The sequence below is a fragment of the Marmota monax genome, unplaced genomic scaffold, assembly GCF_021218885.2.
Source record: "Marmota monax isolate L192 unplaced genomic scaffold, Marmota_monax_Labrador192_F-V1.1 WCK01_AAM20220418_F8-fsc00121, whole genome shotgun sequence".
Taxonomy (NCBI): domain Eukaryota; kingdom Metazoa; phylum Chordata; class Mammalia; order Rodentia; family Sciuridae; genus Marmota; species Marmota monax.
This window is the reverse complement of record NW_026693351.1, coordinates 2,143,702-2,164,109: the sequence shown is the minus strand read 5'-3', so window position 1 is coordinate 2,164,109 and position 20,408 is coordinate 2,143,702. Positions and strand designations below refer to the sequence as shown.

The following is a 20,408-nucleotide window of genomic DNA, read 5'->3' as shown; positions in this document are numbered from 1 at the left end:
ACATTTTTGCACATGGCTCATGGGGCACATGTTCTGGAGTTTCTTCTCCAGGTCACATACCTAGAAATGGAATTGCAGGTCACAGCACAGGTTCATTGTTGGTATGCAATGCCACCATTTTCCAAAATGGTTACATGCATTGACACACCGACTCAGTGCACGGGAATCCTCATGTCTCCTACCTAATTACTCTGTTAGTTAGATTTTTGTCACAAGATGAAATACCTAAGAAAAGAACTTAAAGGAGGAAAGCTTTATTTGGGCTCAGTTTCAGAGGATTCAGTCCGTGGTTGGTCAGCTCCATTGCTTTGGGCCTAGCTGAAGGACATCATGGTGGAAGGGTGTGGCAGAGGAGGCTGCCCAGCTCATGACAGCCAGGAAGCAGAGAGGGCAAGAGTGAAGAAGGGACTGGGACATGAAACGCCCTCCAGGGCATACTGACCTACTTCCTTAAAATAGGTCCCACTTCCTACACTTTCTACCACCTCTCAGTAAGGCCATCAGCTACAACCCATCAACAGATCAGTCTGCTCATGAGGTCAGAGCTCTCTTGATCCAGTCGCTTCCCAGTAGCTGCCCTCTGAGCATTGCTGCATTGGACCAAGCCTTTAATACATGAGCCTTTGGGGTGGGGGGACATTCCTGATCCAAACCATAACAGTTGCCAACCGTGGGTATGAGCAGGCTGTCACAGCCTTGGTGACATACTTTCCTGGCCCCATAGTCTTCCATTCTCTATTTATTTTCCAAAAAACATTCTGGAAGGACTCTATGCCAGCACCTCCATCCCTCTCGGCAGCCCTTCCTGACTCCCCACCTCCTTTTCAGGTTAAGCTCCTCTCTAGGGATCCCAAGAACCTAAAAAGGTGGATCTCTCCTCACAGGACCCATGTGAGACCAAATAGCTATTTCCTTTAAGTGAACAAATACAGCAATTTTTTATTAAAATTAAAGTTTCAGGAAACAACTAACTTCCTAGTCTATTAATAATTCTTTCTTCCTTTTCTTCCTCTCCAAAAACTACTTTTTTGTTTGAGTCATAAGCCAGGCTTATGAGCTGGAAAAAATAGTTTATTAAATTGTTAAAAATAATATGACTTAGAATGCAGGCATCATCAGTCTCAGGCTCTTAAAATAAAACTGCCCACTTCCTTGGGTCCTTCCTCCAGCTGTTTCGTGTGTAATATTCTTCATTTATAATTGGAATGAAAATTTCAGCTAAACAGTTTATTTGACTAAGCTATTGTTTATAATGGTGTAATATTTTTAAAAAAATCTTTCAAAAGATAAAAACACTACATTTTTCCTCCAGACATTCTGGCAGAAGGCAGCTAAACACAGACTTTACACCCTTTACTTAGTGACTCTTCGCCAAATTTTAACTACTCAAACCCTTCCATGCTACGTTCCATCCAAAATGTGTGGGAACAGGATGGGGATTATTTTAAACAACTTTCACTTAAAATATTACCTATTGATTCTTGAGGGTTGAAGGTATTGTTTGGGTAGATCTTTATTTGGCATTCATTTTATTCATTCTTTCATCAAATGCTTGACATGTGTCAGGCACAGTGTTAGGTACTGTCTTCATTCATTTTCTCTTACTATAACAGAATACCTGAGACTGGGTGAGTTATAAAGAATGGAAGTTTACTCTGACTCAGACAAAGAGAGGCTGCAAAGTCCAAAACATGGTACCAGTATCTGCTCAGCCCATTCTGAAATTATTTGTAGTGACAGTTGGTCAGTAGTAAATGGGCAAGAGGCTGTATGTGGGCCAGACAAAACAGAAGGGGTCCCCTTGCTTTATAACAGCTCACTCTCATGGGAACTAGCCCAGTGGGGCAAAACCAAGAACTTGACTTGGTGAGAATTAACCCAGTCCCACAAGAAAGACATTAATCTCTCTTAACAATCTATTCCCTTCTTGAGGCCACACTCCCAGTACTGCCACAATCAACTTTCAGCATGAGTTTTGGAGGGGACAAACCATATTCCAACCACAGCAGGTAGCAAGGACGCAGAGAAAATTAAGACCTGGACCGTGTTTAAATGGGCAGTTCCCATGTCTGACTTAGTGTCTTCTGAGAAAGGTGCTTAGCCGGCCTGCGTGGGGTAAAGTGGGGGCAGGGCGTTGGGGGCACTCAGACAAGATTTCCAGGAGGAAAACAGGTCTGAGCCGACCTTTGCTGGATAACAAGACTGAAGCCAGCCAAGGGGGGGGAGCGGAGGAGTGAAGCACAGCTGCTTCAGGCAGAGCAGTGACACGGGTTACGGGTTACAGCAGAGGTGTGAAATGGCACAGCACGCCTGGGCTCATCCAGAACATTCTATGATGAGGCACATGTGGCCAGATCCACGGCATGGAGGTAGGGAAAGGTGGAAGGAGAAGGCCTCCTAGGCTTTTCTGGGAAATGCAGATTTAACCCAGAGGCCATCACTGAAAGGTTTAAGCAGAGAATTAGCACAGGCATATCTGCATTTTAGAGACCTCTCTCTGGAGACCTTGTGCAGAGAACTGGAGGGACAAGAGCAGGACTGGTGTGGCCAGCCAGAAGAGGATCCTGAGAGGCCCTGAGGGTTGTATTTTCCAGGGTCACACAGCCATGGTGAAGCAGAGGCTGAACTGGAATCCAGCTGTTTCAGAGCTGTAGGGGTCTGTGCTGTGGACATGACACCACATTACCTTGCCTGCTTTTCTGTTTGTTATTAATGACCCAGTCTGTGGTTTTCTGTGATGGCAGCACAAAAGACTAGGACACACTTATCTTTTTAAAAAAATGTTTCATTGTCGGGTGTGGTAGTGCATGCCTATAGTCCAAGTGACTCAGGAGGCTAAGGCAGGGCAATCACTAATTTAAGGACACCCTCAGCAACTTAGCAAGACCTTCAGCAACTCCCTGAGACCCTGTCTCAAAATAGAACATTAAAAAGTGGCTTGGGATGTAGCCCAGTGGCAAAGTACCTCTAGATTCAATCTCCAGTACCAAAAAAAAAAAAAAAAGGTTTTATTGAGATATAATTCACATATCATATAACTTACTAATTTAAAATATATGATTCAATGGTCTTTAGTATATGCAGCTGTTACTACAAATAATTTTAGAACATTTTTATAATCCTCAAAGGAAATCTCATAACCAAGTCCCAACCTCATCCCTCAAACTTCCCAGTCCTAGGCAAGCTCTAATTTGTTTTCTGTCTGTATGAGTTTGCCTGTTCTGGACATTTTATATAAGGGGAGTTATATTATGAGGTCTTTTGTGACTTACTTCTTCTATTTAGCATAATGTTTGTTTCAAGGATTTCTCAACTTGTAGTTCATCCAACCTGGATCAGTCCTTCTTTTCCTTTTTTTATTTCTAAATAATATTCCATTTCATAGACACGCCACATTTTACTTACCCATACATCAGCAAATGGATACTCAGGTTCTTTCCCCTTTGGGACTATTATAAATACTTCTGCTATGAATATATGTGTATGTACTTTTATATGGATATGTTTTTCATATAGTTTTCTCTTGGGTATGGACCTCGCAATAGATCATATGATAACTCTATCTTTAACATTTTGAGGAAATACCAGACTGCCTTCCAATGCAACCATTTCTATAGCCAAAGAAGAAATACTCGACATTATAAAGAAGCACAGAATTGGTGTAGAACACAAATTCAGGAAAAGGTGGATTCAGAAGAGTATGTTTCCCTCTGCACATAGAATTGATTTGGACAAAATCATCAGAGGTTACAGAATTTGTGCATCATACCACTAATTTTGCTGTCCTACTTTGAAGCTGCTGGCAGAGCCTCTGTGGGGAAGGATGGCACGTGGGTCCATTTTCTATGAGGTCCTGAGTGGACTAGTTTACATTCATCAACTGTGATTTCTGTGGTTGGATCTGATGGCTGTACATTTTTCTTACTGAGATAAAATGTCAGGTGGACACTTGCCAACTACCTATAAACAACTTGGTGGCTTCAGATCTGGTAAAATGTACTTTGACAGCCTCTATAAATAACAAAACGTTCCATTCCACTTTCTGTCCAGCAGCTCTGAGTCAAACGCCGCGTGGTGGGGGGCAGAGGACTTGCAGTTCTTGCAATGGCTTTGTAAGTGGGTAAGCCTCACCATGGAGGCCCGGGGAATGTGCTAACCCCTCAGTACCTTAGAGTGTATCGTAGGTGAAACACAATCTCACCTTTCCTATAGGTAGAGCATGCTTATGTGAGATATGGAAAGGTTATATCACTCCATTACCACAGTTCTGGAAAGATTTGTGTTCACCCATCTTGCTCTCTATTTTCTGCGACTGTATTTCTCAGTACTAAATAACTAGCTGGAATCTTCAGCAAACACAGTCAGGTGACCAGTTGTTCTCCCATCAGCTGAGCTCCCCTGCACCCAGGTGACTTTGGTAACCAGCTGCTTAGTGTGATATAGATAAGTGTACCAGAAAGCCACCCAGGGAGGGGATGGGCAGTCCAGGAGAGGACCTACTCTGAACCTGGTCCGTGGGCCCCCACAGTAAGCAGACCACGCACCATCTCAGGGCAGCAGTGGCTGCTTAGGCCGCAGGGCCATATTAACAACACTCACAGAGAAGGTCTCTGGCTACTCAATTCCAAAGCCAGGGTATTTTAATTCCTGGAACTTTTAGATCATACACTTAGAAATTTACCAAAAGATGTTTTCTTTGAGCAGTGAACCTTGTGGCTCATTTTAGAAAGCATGGAAATAACCAAGGTCAGAATACGATGCTGGAATTCCACCGAGTTCTCTCCCTGCCCCTGATTGTAAACATATGGGCCACGTGGAAGTGTGCACTCTTCAGTCGCACCAAGAGGGAAGAGTGATGAGAGGGTGTGCAGACGCCAGCACAAGATGACAGCCCAGCCCCGTCTTATGAGCCTTCATGGGAGGGGACTGAGAATCAGCTGTAACTACAGTACAATGAAGGCCTCAGGAGAAGACTACAACATTGCTCTGCAGGGAGAGTTTTTCAAAGCCTCTCTATTTGAGGAGAAGTAATTGACATTTTTCATCTGGTCAAGGGAAGCGTGCGTTTTGCTCTTTTCCTTGTGTTCCAAACTCAAGTTGATTGAAAGAGCAGCAGCATTTTATGAAAGCATGTTGACCAGGGTGACTGGGCTTCACTTCAGCCCCTCCCTGGGTCTGTGGGACAGTCAGGAGCTTGTCTTCCCAAAGTGGTACTTAGAACCATCACTGCCACTGAACATCAGCCTGAGTTTTCTCTATATGAAAAACTGTCCCACACTTTGTAGTTAACATTTCTTTGATTTAATATCCTTTTGCTGACCAAGTGCTTTAGTCTGGGTTTTCTAGATGATCAGAACAACAGGAGATACACACACACACACACACACACACACACAATTATGAAAAAGGGACTTGTCAGATTGGCTTATGCAGCCAGAAACTAGATAGGCTCACGATGGCACCTCAATCTAGGACGACAGGCCTGGAAACTCCCTGGGCAGTCACTAGTCAGAGTTCTCTTTGGAAGAGTGAAGGAGCTGGAGTCTGATGTCCTCCAGCCATCACAGCAGCAATCAAGAACCCTTTGGAGAAGAATGGCGGTGTGAGCTTGTGTCTGCAACTGCTTCCTTGTTCTTGCAACATTTTTGTTCTATCCAAACCTCCAACCACTTGGACTGTGCTTCCTCACTCAGGGAGGGTCTCTGTTTCAGTTCGCTGTCCCACAGGCCAATCATTCCTAGACACAGCCTCACTGAGACACCCAGAAGCCTCTTCATCTTTGGTATCTCAATCCAGTCAACTTCACAATTCAGATTCACCATTACACCAAACATCCATCCAGCCAGGCATCTCCACCTTGTCTCTTTTTGTGAATTTTATCAGGAAAAGGAGATTATCCAATTTCTAAACTCTAGGGATTTATATTGATGATAATGAAAGGGCATAAATGCTTCCCCCTTTCATTTAGCAAAAGTGGGCTCCAACTTGAGATAGTCAACAGAGCGAGTTCCGTGGGAGATCTGGGTTAGTTTTTGTTCTGTCTTCCTCACAAAACTCTAGACTTTGGACTTGGAGAAAGCAATGGGAAGGCTGAAAACCTAAAGTGGGAAAAGCCATTCTTGACCTCGTGAAAGCCTGGCATGAGCACGGTAATGTTCTACTTTTCTCCCTTGAACTTTGTACAAAGTGTTCAGTTGATCTGATTCATGATTGGCATCAGGAGAAAATTAATGTATGTGTTGGGAGTTAAAGGTGGGGCATGCTTGTTTAGGGTCTTCTAGATAGAAATTTCTGGAATGATTCATTGCATTCAGCTGCATGTGCATATTGTGGAATATATGAAAACACCTAGCTAATAGCATGTTTGTTCTAAGCAGTAAGAAATTCTAAATTATTGTTAGGAAAAATATTCATGGATGAATTCCCAATTCTAATACTTAAGGCTCTAAGGTAAGGAATTTCAATATCTATCTTGCAAGATCCTGGGAAGAGCAAAGGCAAAAATTGTGGATGGTTTCTGGTCCTGGAGAGACACCCCTAAATTGAGAATGTTCTCTGGGGTCTCCTCTACCTTGCTTGGTTTACACAGCTCTTGAATCCCACTTCTAATGCCACACAGCAGCCACATGTGGCCGCCGCTGCTATTGCAGCGTGACAAGCTTGTGGTACCTCTACACACATGCACCGGTACATGCACACACACACACACACGCAGGTGCACACACAGGTGCACACTCAGATGGTCAATGTGCTTTTTTTTTTTTTTTTTTTGTACTGGGGATTGAACTTAGGGGCCATCAACCACTGAGCCACATCCCTAGCCCTTTCTGTTTTTTATTGTGAGACAGGGTTTCACTGAGTTGCTTAGGCCCTTGCTAAGTGGCTGAGGCTGGCTTTGAACTTGCAATCCTCCTGCCTCTGTGAGTTGCTAGGATTACAGGCGTGTGCCACTACACCTGGCTTCAGTGTACTTTCTAGAAGATGATCACCTAATGCTTGGCAAAATAGTCAGCATAGAGTAACTAACACCAGTCCACAGAATTGTGACTATAACTTCTTAAATAGCTGTTTTCCATTAAATATGTCCTTAGTTTCTCACCCCAAATTCTTGGATATTGCAATCTCAAAACCAAAAGTATTTGAATTTAAGTTGATTTGCTTTACAAAATTCACTTCTTATTTCACCAAAAAGTGAGCTTTTTGTTTTTATCGTTGCTGGTGGGGATGCCAAAAGGCTGGGTGTCCTGCTGGCTGCGTCAGGCCAAACCGTATTCAGGCCATGTAGCTGGGAGGAAGTGCTGTTTGAATCCAGTCAGTGTGTGGTTTCTTCTACCCCCTATTCTAAAAGAATATGAGGCTCTTGGTAGCTTTTATGTGTCCTCTTATCTTCCCCCAATAAATGCTGTATTTTTCTCAACAAACAAAAGCAGTCGGGCTGCAGGAGGTTTTTCTCTCTTCACATCAATTTAGCTGCTTGCCCTGGAATCAGTTCCATTCTGCTGCCAGCTCGTCCTGTTCTCTGGGCTCCAGTCACAGGCCCTGTTCGCCCCTCCAGGGAGCCAACCCTGAATTTCACTCCTTACCCCCACTAGTTCATCTGCCACCCTGGGGAAGTGTAAGGAGCTATTTCCTCTCAAGATTATTGTTTTTATTAGTCCTTTCATGCTAATATTTAATTCTAAGGGAATTTTATACTGTATGATCCCAGGGATATGAGGTACCTAGAGTCAGCAAACTCAGAGAGACAAAAAGCAAATGGTAGCTGCCAGGGGCTGGGGGCGGGGTGGGGGGTCAAGGATAGGGAGATACTGGTCAGTGGGGACAGGGTTTCAGTTTTGCAAGATGAAAAGAGTTCTGTGTACGGGTGGGGGTGATGATTACACTCCAGTTGCCGCAGTCTGGCTGGGCACAAATCACGAGCCACTCAAGCAGGAACAAACTTTATTTTTGAAACTGCCATCAATGCCCCGTATGCTCCCGGGAAGATTGCCGACGGACCCACGCAGTGTTCTCCCGGACCCCAACAGGAAGTCCCTCCTCCGGAATTCCCTCCTACCGCACTTCCCCAACCAATGGGAACTCTCCAGGAGTCCCATAGCAGGCCAAGGTGGACAGCAGGAGTCCAATATCCATATGAATGCAGATCTTAACATAATCATATCATCTCAATGGCTTGCTGGCATCACCTTTCAACCAAAAATGCCATGCATCATATTACTTGGCTGTGGCTCTTAGCATCCAGTGTGGATGGACTTAATGACACTGAACTACACACTTAAAATTATTTCAGTGGTAGTACATTTTATTACAATTTTTTTTTAAAGAGAGAGAGAGAGAATTTTTAAATATTTATTTATTTTTTTTTTAGTTTTCAGTGGACACAACATCTTTTATTTTTATGTGGTGCTGAGGATCGAACCCAGTGCCCCGCGCATGCCAGGCGAGCGCATTACCACTTGAGCCACATCCCCAGCCCTGTTACAACTTTTAAAGGGTGTTTTCTGTTTTGTTTTTGGTGCTGTGGCTGGAACCCTTGGCCTCACACATGCTAAGCACCTTCTGAGCTACACCTCCTACCCTAAAAGAGGGCTTTTCAAATATGAACTGCCTCCATATTATCTCTCCCGTATACCTTTTTCTGAAGTTAGTTCCTTTCCAGCCCTGGGAGAAATGCTTTCACTTCTTTTATCAAGGATGGAGAGGTGGAAAGGTAACAGAATACAACAGTCACTAATAGGGCATTATGTAAAAATGTGGATGTGTAACTGATGTGATTCTGCAATTTGTATTTGGGGTAAAAATGGGAGTTCATAACCCACGTGAATCAAATGTATGAAAGATGATATGTCATGAGCTTTGTAATGTTTTGAACAACCAATAAAAAAAAAAAGGATGGAGAGGTGACCTCATTGCATTCTGGTTCCCTCATGTTTTCACTAGGGTCCTGCTTTTCCTAAACTATTGGGCACAGGGTGAGACTGGGGATACCTTTACCTACAGGAAGGACCAAGAAAGGGTGGAGAAAGAACTAAACCATTATGGAGGTAGCTGAAGGCCAGCCTCCCAGACACTTCCATTCCCTCACCTCTGATGTTGTCCTAAACTTAGTCTAAGATGCAGGTGGTGTTTATTCTGTAGTGTAAAAAAATAATTAAAGGCCTAATACTTGAGCATATCTCCATATAAATTTGTTTTAGTCTTTGTGTGACTGTATCATTGAGGATCATGGTTTGCGGCCCAAATCCCAGGGACATTAATTGGGTCTTCAAAAAAAAAGATAAGCAACTTTTGAAAGTTCAAAAGAACCTAAAGTATCTGAGATAAAAGAGCATTTTTTGAAATTTGAAATGTAACTTGCCCTCAGTTCTTTGTATCTTTTTAAATCGTTGCCTGTTTGGAGGTTGGGAGTTTGACTTCTCAGACAACTAACAATGTGTCTCATATTCATCTGTTTTGTTGGATATATTCTCAGCAGTTAAGAGCTCAGCAATTTGTATCTTAAGCGTAAGTGAAAATAACTGGCCAGTTCCCAGAGTTCCTTCTTTCTCCCTGTATGCATGCCAATTTGAGAGGAGATTGGTAACATTTAGGAAAAATTCTTGGAATTTGTCATTGCTGAAGCTGCTATTAGAAATTACCAGAGACTGGGCAGCTTAAACACCAGACATTTCTCACAGTTCCAGGAGTCTAAGATGGTCGTACCAACATGGGCAGGTTCTGGTGAGGACCCTTGTCCAATTTTCCTCGAAGGGCAGGGTAGGGTGGTGGTGGTGGAAAGCTCTAGCCCCTTCTTCCTCTTAAAAGGACTCTAATCCCATTGGGGGCAATTCTCTCTCATGACCTTATCGAATTACCTCACAAAAGCCCCAGCTCAGTCATGGAAGTCGGCGCGTTCGCCTGTGTATAGTCTAGTCTATTAGAAGAGGCCTTTCTTAACAATTGCTCATGAAAGGAGATGACTTCTGCAAAGCTTAGTAACAAAAACAACACAGAGGAATCAATTTCAGGGAACATCAATAGAGAAGGGAATGGTTCCAAACAACGTGATGTCATTAGCTGTCCCTTAACATTAGAGGGGTCATGCAGTACAGCAGTTAAGAGCTCAGCATCTGGAGTAAGTTCCACTTCACCATTTACTTAATGTGTGACCTTGGACTTCCCCAGAGTTCAGTGCATGTATCCATAAGATGGGGATAACAGTGTGGCTTTCCACAGATGGTTAAGAGGTACAGAGATGTAGGTACAATGGCTGGTGTACCCCAAGGGCTGGTACAAGGGGAAAAAAAAGACTTCAAAATCCAGATTAAGACAGTAACCAGAATGGAATAAAATAGTCATTCTCTGAAGGATAAATGATGTGGGAAAGAGAGAATGTCGTTGGCTTCCATTTTTTCTATGTAATAAACCACCCCAAAAGTAGTGCTTAAAAGAACATCAATCATTGATTTTGGTATGGATCTTCAACTTGGGCCTGGTTTAACAGGGAAGGCTCCCTCTGCTACCCGAAAAGTCAGCAGCTCTTCTGGAGGCTGAAAGATACACTGCCAAGATGTCCACACAGCTGCTGGCTGTTATCTGGGAGCTCAGATGGTGACCTGAGGGCCAGGAGCCTTGGTTCTCACCTTGTAGGTCTCTCAGAGGCCACTTGAGCTGCCTTCCTTGGGGATCAGAGTGGGAATCCCAAGAGAAGAGGAGGGTACCAGTTTCTTAGGCCTTGACCTTAAGAAACAGGTACAGCTAGGTTCAGTGACTCACACCTGTAATCCCGGTGACTTGTGGAGGCTGAGCCAGAAGGATCATGAGCTTAAGGCCAGTCTCAGCAACTTAGCGAGACTCTGTCTTAAATTTAAAAGGGCTGAGTGTAACTTGGTGGCAGAGAACCCCAGGGTTAAATCCCAGCACTGTGAACGGAAAGAAGGAAGGATGAAGGAAGGACAGGAGGAAGGGAGGGAGGGGAAGGAGGGAGGGAAGGAAAGAAGGGCACCGCGTCATTTCCAGGGTGCTCTCTTGGTTAAGTAGCAATGGAGCCCAGAGTCAAAGGAAGGAGGCTTGGACTCTACCTCTCAGTGAGAGAATGTCAAAGTTTGTAAACTTGTTGAAAACTGTCACAGTGTGGAACCCCACAACTTGCCCAGACTCTGGGTTGTTTCAGTAGCCTTTGGTATATTCGGAAGGAAAAAGATGATACACAGACACATCACCTCGGTCCACTTCCTTTGCTCTGTGAATGATTTCCTCATCAATGAGCAGTTGAAAAAGGAAAAGTCCTACTAAGTTGACTTAACCCCAAAATGACATCACTGGGCATCTTAGCTACAGGCTTCCCTTGGCAAGGGTCTCATCAGGTGCTTTGCTATGGTCTGTGTTATTTCTCACCTTTTATCTGTATCCCTGTGTCAAGGATTCCCTTTACCTTGATGGCCTTTCCTTCAAAACCTACACATAGTAACTAATGGTGAACGTATTTCAGCTCCTGAGTCCAGCCATCTTGGAAATGGCTAGCATTTATGGTGCTTTTTGTCCCTAACCCTTCCTTCTCCAGAAAAGGAGCCAAATGCTAGGATGGTAAGGTGGCCTGTTCACGGCACTCTCCAGAAAGCGAGAGTTTCGAAATGGGAAGTATAGTTGACTTTATGTTATTTGTTATGTTATGACTTTATGTTGAACTTATTGAAGTTCACAGAGCGTTCATTCTCTCAGAAAGTCAGAAGGACAAGAAAGAAATTGGAATTGATTTTATTGCATTTACTTTGTGTAAGGCACATTTGCGCTGTCTTCTTGTAGGCATACACTTTGCACATGATCATAATTTAAAAGTTTAGTATTTAAAAGGTTTGAGCTGGATTTTTTTCAAAGATAAGGGATAATTCTTTAAAAGTAGTCAATGAGCTTTATACCCAGCCCTAATATAATTGATAAAATATTTAAGTAAAGAAGTAACAGGGATAAAAGTTGTGGTTACGTCCGAAAGCACTGACTTGCACTTGCTTTCACATTTTAATTCCTATAAGTTACAGAAGAACTCTAATGTAAGTTCCTATTTGCTTCTGAGGAACGCTATGTATATTAGTGTTTATTGAAGATCATTTTTAATAGTATGTGATGAGGAGAATTCACTTTAGTATTTTTTATTTCCACCCAGTTCCTAGTGAGATTCTGTTTCTTCATATATGAGAAACTTCGAAATAAACTAAATTCTGTGTTACCTAAACCTCCTGTTGATCTAAATTCATCTAGACTGCCCTTTATTTATGGTGAGGGGCCATCCTCACTAATCTGACATCCGTGATAGGAACATCAGCGATGAGAGCAACACCCAGCGATCCCATTGAAATTTGGAATTAGGATGCTTTGCCCCACTAGGTCTCCTTCTGAACCATGGCACTGGGAATTCTGTGCCCTTAAGGAGTTGTTTATTTTTCCAGACTGGTTAATGCATCAGAAACTTGGCTTCATGTAATCATCATGAAACCAAAAACCTTGACACTTTTTTCTATAGGAATTATCAGAGTTGTGAAGTTAATTGAAAACAGTATTTGTGACCAGTGGGAAAAGTCCCAAAAGGGTTTTTTGATTTGTTTTAGTTCAGAGAAATGCAACCATGTAGCTTTTAGCAGAAAATTTCTGAACATCAACTGCTCCTGACAGAGCCTTGGGGATGCCACCTGCACGCAGCTCTGCGGGTCCCCATCCTCGTCTTTGAAATATGATATTAATGTACCCCAAGAGAAAGATTCAATAAAGTTCAGTAATGAATAAAATACTCTCTATTTTATTGGTGTTATTTATTTATTTGTTCTATTTTATGGCTTTGAGGATGGAACCCAGGGCCTCACCATACCAGGCAAGCACTCAGTCACTGATCAACATCCCCAGCCCAATACTTCCTTTTACATTTGAAATATTTCACAGATTTTTAAAAGGCAATGAATTTCAAAGCCAAAGAAAAATGCTTTGGGCATAGTTTTTAAAACCACATTTGCAATCCCCAAATTTCAGAAAGGGGTGATTTCACTTTGCTCCAACAAATATTTGCTGGGTGCTGTGTGGGATTCTGGGAAAGTGCTCAGGTTACTGTAGAGACCCGAGTGGAGTCAGACTCTGCCTTCACAGGACGCAGTCTCCAGGGAAGACAGGTCCGGGCAGGTGAGGAAGCAAGCTGTAATCGTGAAGCCCATGGGCAGATAAGGTCGGGCGGTTACCTACCAAGAAGGCAGGTGCCAGCTGGCCCACCAACATTGCTTGGACTGTATTGCAACAGTGGTCTCCCAGGAGCACAAAGGGGAGAAGTGAGGGGATGGCCAGGGGGCAGGAGGCCACCATCTGACAGGTGACAAGGTAGGGACCAGCCGTGAGGCAGGAATGTCATGAAGAGCCCTGAGGCCCAGTAGGTATGGGGCAGAGAGAGATGAACAGAGTTGAGGATACAGAAGCCCAGTGGTGGCTGGAGGAAAAGGGAATAGGTGAAAGAAAAACGGGGATTAGAAAGAAAGGACTTCACTGCCTGCTGCTAAAAGGGGACCAGATAATCTGCCCCAAGGGCTGCGTGGACACCAAGTGGCCATGGGAGAGCTCGGTTTCCCCTCACACATCCTGCAAACTCCAGCCGACTTGGGCTTGCCCTGTGGAAGGGGCACAGAATGTGAAACACAGGGATCTCTAAGAAAGGCCACCTCTGCCACAGCTCCTGTGGTGCTGTAAGTGACAGGCCCAAGCTTGCTTGGGAATCTCGTGTCTTGGGGTGACAGAGCACTCCTGGGCGCACACACCCTCTCCGGGCCCTCTCAAGGCTGCTGGACTGATGACCAAATAGAGCCTGTTCAGGGTTCATTCAAGCGCAGCCCAAAGCATGGCTTCTTCAGCACTATAGGGTTCAGCCCTGCAAAGGCCCAGGGCCTCCCTGGCTTTCTGTTAGTCCTGTCTGTTCCCGAAGTTCCCTGAACCTAGTTACTTGGTAGAAACTTCCTCTTCCCCACCACCGAGTCTCTAGGGAAAACCCAACAGCACCCCAGGCAGCAAAGACAGTGGTCTTGGGAGTCTGAATGCCAAGGATGAGGACCTGCCTCACATGCCACTAACAGCCATGCTGCTTTGTCTGGAACTCTTGGTCTGTCTTGTGCCTCAGTTTCCTCTTGGAAGAGGGGATAATCTCATGGCAGTCCATGTGGGTGATGCCCAGGACCGCTCCTGGCGCACAGACGTGCTAGATCAGTGTTGGCTGTTGCCATTGTTGGTGTTTATCATGCAACTTCAGTCTCTATTCCTGGCTACCAAAAGAGCTAGAAAATAATGTTCAATATTCTTTCTTTCCCCCACACCCGCCTCTTTTTTTTTTTTGCAGCAAAACCTATGTTATCCCTTTACAGTGCAGCTGCCCTGTAGATTTCGAGTTCCACATCACTTTGACTCAGTCTCATCGAGCCTTTTCTATTGAGCCAACATCAGGTAAGGACAGTCAGGATTTCAAGCTTCTAATTTCCTTAGAATTTTCAGATCCAAGTCAGGACTGGGAAAGTAGGACTCCAAGAAAAACAGAATATACCACATTTGAATATTTAATCATATTTTTTAACGTGTAACAAATTTTATACATCTAACATAAAGTAAATTTAATTTGGACACTTGAGAATAAGGACACTTTGGGATAATTTGTATCATTCAGATAATTTGTAATAATGTCCAAGTGAGTTTCTTCTAAGTTCAAAACTTGAAATCAGAAATTAATCGAGTCTAATTCTACTTTTAGCTCTTGGTTCTTCACTGGGTTTTTATTCACCTTTAAATTCATTTTTAAATAAATTGACAATATTGTGGGGTGTGGTGGTGCATGTCTGTAATCCCAACAACTGGGGAGAATAGGCAGTAGGATTGCAAGTTCAAATTTAATGAGACCCTGTCTCAAAATTTAAAAAAAAAAATTTGTTTAAAGGACTGGGATTGTAGCTTAGTGGTTAAGCAACCCTGGGTTCAATCCCTGTTACCTAAATAAATAAATAAGTGGCAATATTATTCCTTCCCAAGATTTCAGAATCTTAATAAAGGGTCTAATGCATTTGTCTCATGTGTGATATGAACTATCTGTCTTTATGTTCCCCAAAGGACATAAATCCCTACCCTTTGAAAGTGGCATCTCTTACATTTGAAAGTAAGATTTTACCAGAAATGATTTCTGCTTCCCAGTTTCTGTCTCTTTTGATATTTAGGTTTGGGATTTAAGTATTTGTTCACAGTGGTGTTCTATAAGTGCCAAAATAGTTCATTTTTTTAAGTCTATATATTCACTGTTCATACCTCTTTCATCATTACAAGTGCTTATTTTGTCTAATATGTAAGTGTTTAAGGCAGAAATTTTGTATTAATTCTAAATCATGACATGCATATAGATTCTTTTTATTTCACATTTTTCCCCCTGTACTGGGCGTTAAACCCAAACCTCACACAATGTTGATTATTTTCTATAGAACTAGGAATCATTTTGAAATTTTTAAATATACTTACATTGCAAAAAACAGGACCTGATTTTCTGAAGTACCATACTTAATAGTGAGAAAGTGAGAACAATTAGGGATAGCTAATATGTTAGATGCAAATGAGCTCCCTAACTTCTGAAGAGCGTAGGTAATTAATTTTTAACCACATCCTTAAGAAAGAAGGAAAAGCTGGACCAGCAGGTAACCACTCTGTGCACAGATCCTAAGAAGCTCTGTCACATTGGTAGCAAAGCTCTGTCACTCAGCCCTCAAAATATCCTTGCTGGTGGCCATGGTGACACACAGCGTGACTTGCTTAGTTTCATAATTGCTCTGATGTACTAATTGTCAGCCACATGTCAGGCACTGGGCAAGCACATCACATTCATTGTGTGGCTTCATCCTACAGTCCTTCTTACAACTGAGGACAGTCATCACCTCCCTACAGCTAAGGACAGTGAGACTCAGGGAGGCCAGATGACTTGCCCAGGGTGACAGGGTCTGTCTGATTCCAGACTCGAACTCTTGACAATTACACTAAGTTGGAAGAGTCATGACACCAAGATGCCTTGAATTGGAAGAGGAAGACAAATAGAATCATGTCATGAAGAGTTTAGGGAAATTCTATTTTGCAAAAGAAATGTTGAATAAATTAACAATCGATCTCAATCAAGCCTGTATCTTCCTCTTGCCTTCAGGGCCCCTGCGAATCTCCTGTGTGCTGTGTGTGTTGTTAGCAGCCAGAGGTTATGTGCTTGACAGAAAATGATTGTTGGCTTGGCTGAATTTCCCCAGCATCGTCTACCCAGACCCCTCCTTCTCAGCTTCCCACTCTTCCCACAGGCAGAGCCCCTGACTGCCCCGGGCTTGCTCCTAATGTCTGTATTTGGGATATTTGATGCATAGGGATGAAGAGGAAACTTGTAGGTTCCAAAAATCTTTAGTTACCACCCATTTCTAGTTCCAATAAAAAAGCTTGCCAGAGGAAGAAGGAAATTAAAGTTTAAAAGCAGTACTGGGGATTATTAGCTGCCCAAGTGTCTGTAGCCTGTGACACTTCATCCCCTGAACCTGAGCAGGAGTTGATTCTTCCAGGGAAATTCAGACATGAATGTGTACCCCAAAGCTGCAGGGCTTATCTTTTACCTCCTCACAGTTAATCTCTAGGACTAACTTTTTTTTTTTACATTGATGGACCTTTATTTTATTCATAATATGTGGTGCTGAGAATCGAACCCAGTACCTCACGCATGTTAGGAAGTGCTGTACCACTGAACCCCAGCCCCAGCCCCAGCTAAGCTTAACTTTTAAAATGGGGCATTCTAGAGTCAGCCCTGGCCTTGCACTTTTTTTATTTTGTTTTTGTTTGTTTGTTTGGTACAGGGAATTGAACCCAGAGGGTTAAGTTGAGCCACATCCCCGGCCTTTTTTTTAATATATTTTATTTAGAGACAGGGCCTCACTGAGTTGCTGAGGCTTGCTTTGAACTCATGATCCTCCTGCCTCAGCCTCCGATTATAGGCATGCTCTGTGGCACACCGGCTGGCCTTGTACTTTTGTGATAAAAAGGAAAGATCTGAGCTTTGAGAAACTCACCTGGTGGCTTGACCTCGGGAAGCAATTGCCTAGCTTAAGTATAAAATTTGCAAAGAAATATTTCCTCTTTCTGATGTTTTAATGATTTTTTTAAATTTTCAGTCCTGGAGATTAAATTCAGGGGCACTTTACAAAACTAATATACATCCCCAATCCTTTTTACTTTTTATTTTGAGATAGGTTCTCACTAAGTTACTGAAGTTAACCTTGAACTTGAGATCCTCCTGCCTTGGCCTCCCAAATTGCTGGGATTACAGGTGTATACTATCACACCTGGCCTTTTTAATGATAATTTAACCTACAATAAATTATTACTCGTTTTACATCGTATAAACGCTGTGAAGGAGATGTTTACAGAATGTACACTACATACCAAGCATTATCTCACACACTGTATTTTAACAGATGAGAAAACAGCCTCAGATAAGGTGTCCAAGCCAATCACAGAGCTAAACAAGGGGGTGAAGCAGGTTCTAAGTGGCCTCTGGGACTATCTTCTTGCCCCCATACCTCAGGCAGTAAAGGTGGTCTATGGTTCACAGAACCGAGAGCCAGAAAGTAGCTTCCCACTCCCAAAGACCTCCCTCTGTAATCCAGTGAATCAAAGGCATTGCTGTCAACACCTGTTCATGGATGATTTTTAAATGACGTAGCTATTCATTTCCCAAATGAGGCTTAGAGAGATGAAGTAGTTTATGCCAAATCTCATAGTTAATGGGACTGTAAATCCTACAACGTTAAAACCAATTCTTAATAACCCTTCCTAACACTTCTAGTGTGTGGGTTGGAAGACCCTGTGACAATTCAGGAAGAATAATCTGTACTCAGATGTTCCGAGAGAAAACTTCTTAAAATTTTTAAAATTTTTACAATATTGATGATGTCACTTATGTGTGAAATCTCAAAAAGTTGACCTCATAGAAGTAGAGTGTAGAACAGTGGTTAATAGAGACTGGAGGAGAAAGGAGGATGGTCAACCGGAGCAGAGTCACAGGTAAGGGGATACATTCTGGTGTCCTGTTGCACCTTAGGGGAACTATGGTCAACCATAATGTATTGTGTACTTCAAAATAGCTACAAGAGAGGATTTTGAAATGATAATTGTTTGAGGTGAGGGATCCTCTGATTACCTGCATGTATCAAAACATTCCATTTGTATGATTATTATGTGTCAATTAAAAATAAAATGAAACCTTAAAATTATAACATGGTAAAGACATATAAGAAAGAAGAGATTTTTACAAATTATCCCCTTATTTGGCCTTACTGTCCTAAAAAAAATGATGTGTTTTTGTTTTTCTGTCTCCTTTTAATAACTGCCCATATTTATGCATGTGTTCTATATAATTGTAATCTAGGTAAAGACACAGTGGTATTGCCTGGTGGTGAATTCATTTATCACTGTGGCATTTTTCAGGGTTAGTACATTTTCATCCTGATATTCATGGTATCAATCAGTTAGGGTTTTCTTGGACTTTAGTTTATTTCCGGGTTTTGTCCTCACCTCCCTGTCTCTGACCACTGTCCTCCCAACATTATCCTTGGTTATGTTGAGGGTAGCAATCTTTAATCAACCCCAGGTGAGATTGGACTGGATGGATAAACTAGTGGTTTGGCATTTTAAAATGAAGTCACATTTTGGGGTCATTTTTCTCACTCTCAAAACATGATATTTTTCTCCTTTATCCCACCATTAGTTTTTGCCGAGCAGGAAGCTGTGATTACTTGGCACACCTTTTACAGCTTTTAACATTTGACAGTCAGCTGCCACCGTGTTCTGGTAACAGAGCTGGTGTTCCTGCTAATGGAAAAAGTGGTTGACTTTGGTTGCCTAGACTACATCTCCGTAGTGTGCTTTGTGTTTTAGGTCCAGGCTGGGAGCACTTAAAAATAAATCAGCCTGGGCAAGGCAAACATTAATTCCTGATCCAGAGCTTCTTCTTTTTTTTTTTTTTTTTTTTTTGGTTAATCAATGAGCTAGAGCAGAAGCAACATTTAACAGAATGTTCTTGGTTTAAAGCCTCCGTGAATTGTGAGTCACCTGTAGTCTCTGACCGAATGGCTGGTCAAGGTGCTGAAGTTCCACACATCATGAAGAACCAGGGATTCTGCTCTGCTAGTCTTCAACTGGCTGACAGACCCCAGTTAGTCTACGGGATCATTCTGCTCTGTCCAGGGCTCAAGGGTCATTAGTGGGTGTTGTTTAACAAATTTGCCATCAGTGCTTGAGGAATTGACCAATCCCTGTTTCTGAAGCCCTTTTACCTATTTTTGATTTCTTGCAAGGGACTAAGGAAGACAAAAGGGAATGGAGGCTGGTGTCCACCTTTGGGGCTCATGCATTTATGCTGGGAGTAAAAAGTCTGCAAGGTAACAGGTCCAGCAGTACAGGAGTTCCATGGGGTGCAGACGGAGGCTTAGGGTAGTGAAGCTTGGTGGCTGGAGAGGCAGGAGGGGCTTCCTGGGACGTGTAGGTGGAGGGAGGCTTTCGAGTTTGCTTCATTCACTCATTCAGCAAGAATTTCTTGAGTACCTCGCAGGTGCCTGCTTTCCTAAAATTGACATGCTAGTCTGGGGGAAGACAGACTAGCAACGAGATGATTCTGGGAAGTAGGAGAAACAGCTCAACACTCAGTAGAAAGCTGGTACAGAGACCCCACGGCAGCAGAAGCCACAGTTGGGGGATTGGAGCCAAGGTCCCGTCCCCTCGGCTCTGCTCCACATCTCCTCACCAGGGCCTTTCTGTCCCACACCCCACTTTATCGATTTTTGTTGTTGGTGATGATATTTGTGACTTGACTTTGTACTTTACATCCATTTCTTTTTGTTTACTGTCCCCAACTAGAAGGTAAACGCCACAAGACTTGGGACTTCGTTTTGTTTATTGCTGCATTCGAGTCCCTGAGACAATAGCAGGCACACAGTGTGTATTCTCACTCATGCAGCCTGAATGGCTGCATGAATGGCCCACAGAGAGAAGGGAGAGAGTGGTACAAGATCCAGAGGAGGGTGAGGGCAGAGGAGGTCGAAAGCCTGGCGAGCCTCTGCAGGGATAATGGAAAGACCAGAAGGTCTCATCTAGGAAGCAAACCAAGGAGCCCTCAGTGGAGGTCAGAGAGCATTAGCCCTCACTGCACGAGTCCTTGGGTCTTCCCTTCTGTTTTCCTTCCCACATTGTTGAAATTTGCTGTTTCAAGCCCCCTTGGTACCAGAGATAGGAAGGAAGAATAGGCATTGATTTTGGAAGGAATAGCAGTCCATTCTCAAGATCTGAAGGGAGAGGGCTGGGGGCATGGCTCAGCGGTAGAGTGCTTGCCTAGCATTTGCAAGGTCCTAGTTTTG

General features: G+C 43.1%; 1 protein-coding gene across 3 annotated transcripts in view; it reads left to right on the top strand.

The window, feature by feature from the left end:
• Nucleotides 1-20,408, top strand: part of Cfap221 (cilia and flagella associated protein 221) — a 110,723-nt gene that overhangs the window by 25,398 nt on the left and 64,917 nt on the right. For all 3 annotated transcript variants that reach the window (XM_046456860.2, XM_058583273.1, XM_058583274.1), the window contains one exon: nt 14,342-14,445. In XM_046456860.2, coding sequence (XP_046312816.1) covers nt 14,342-14,445 — 104 coding nt within the window. The remainder of the gene's footprint in view (nt 1-14,341; nt 14,446-20,408) is intronic.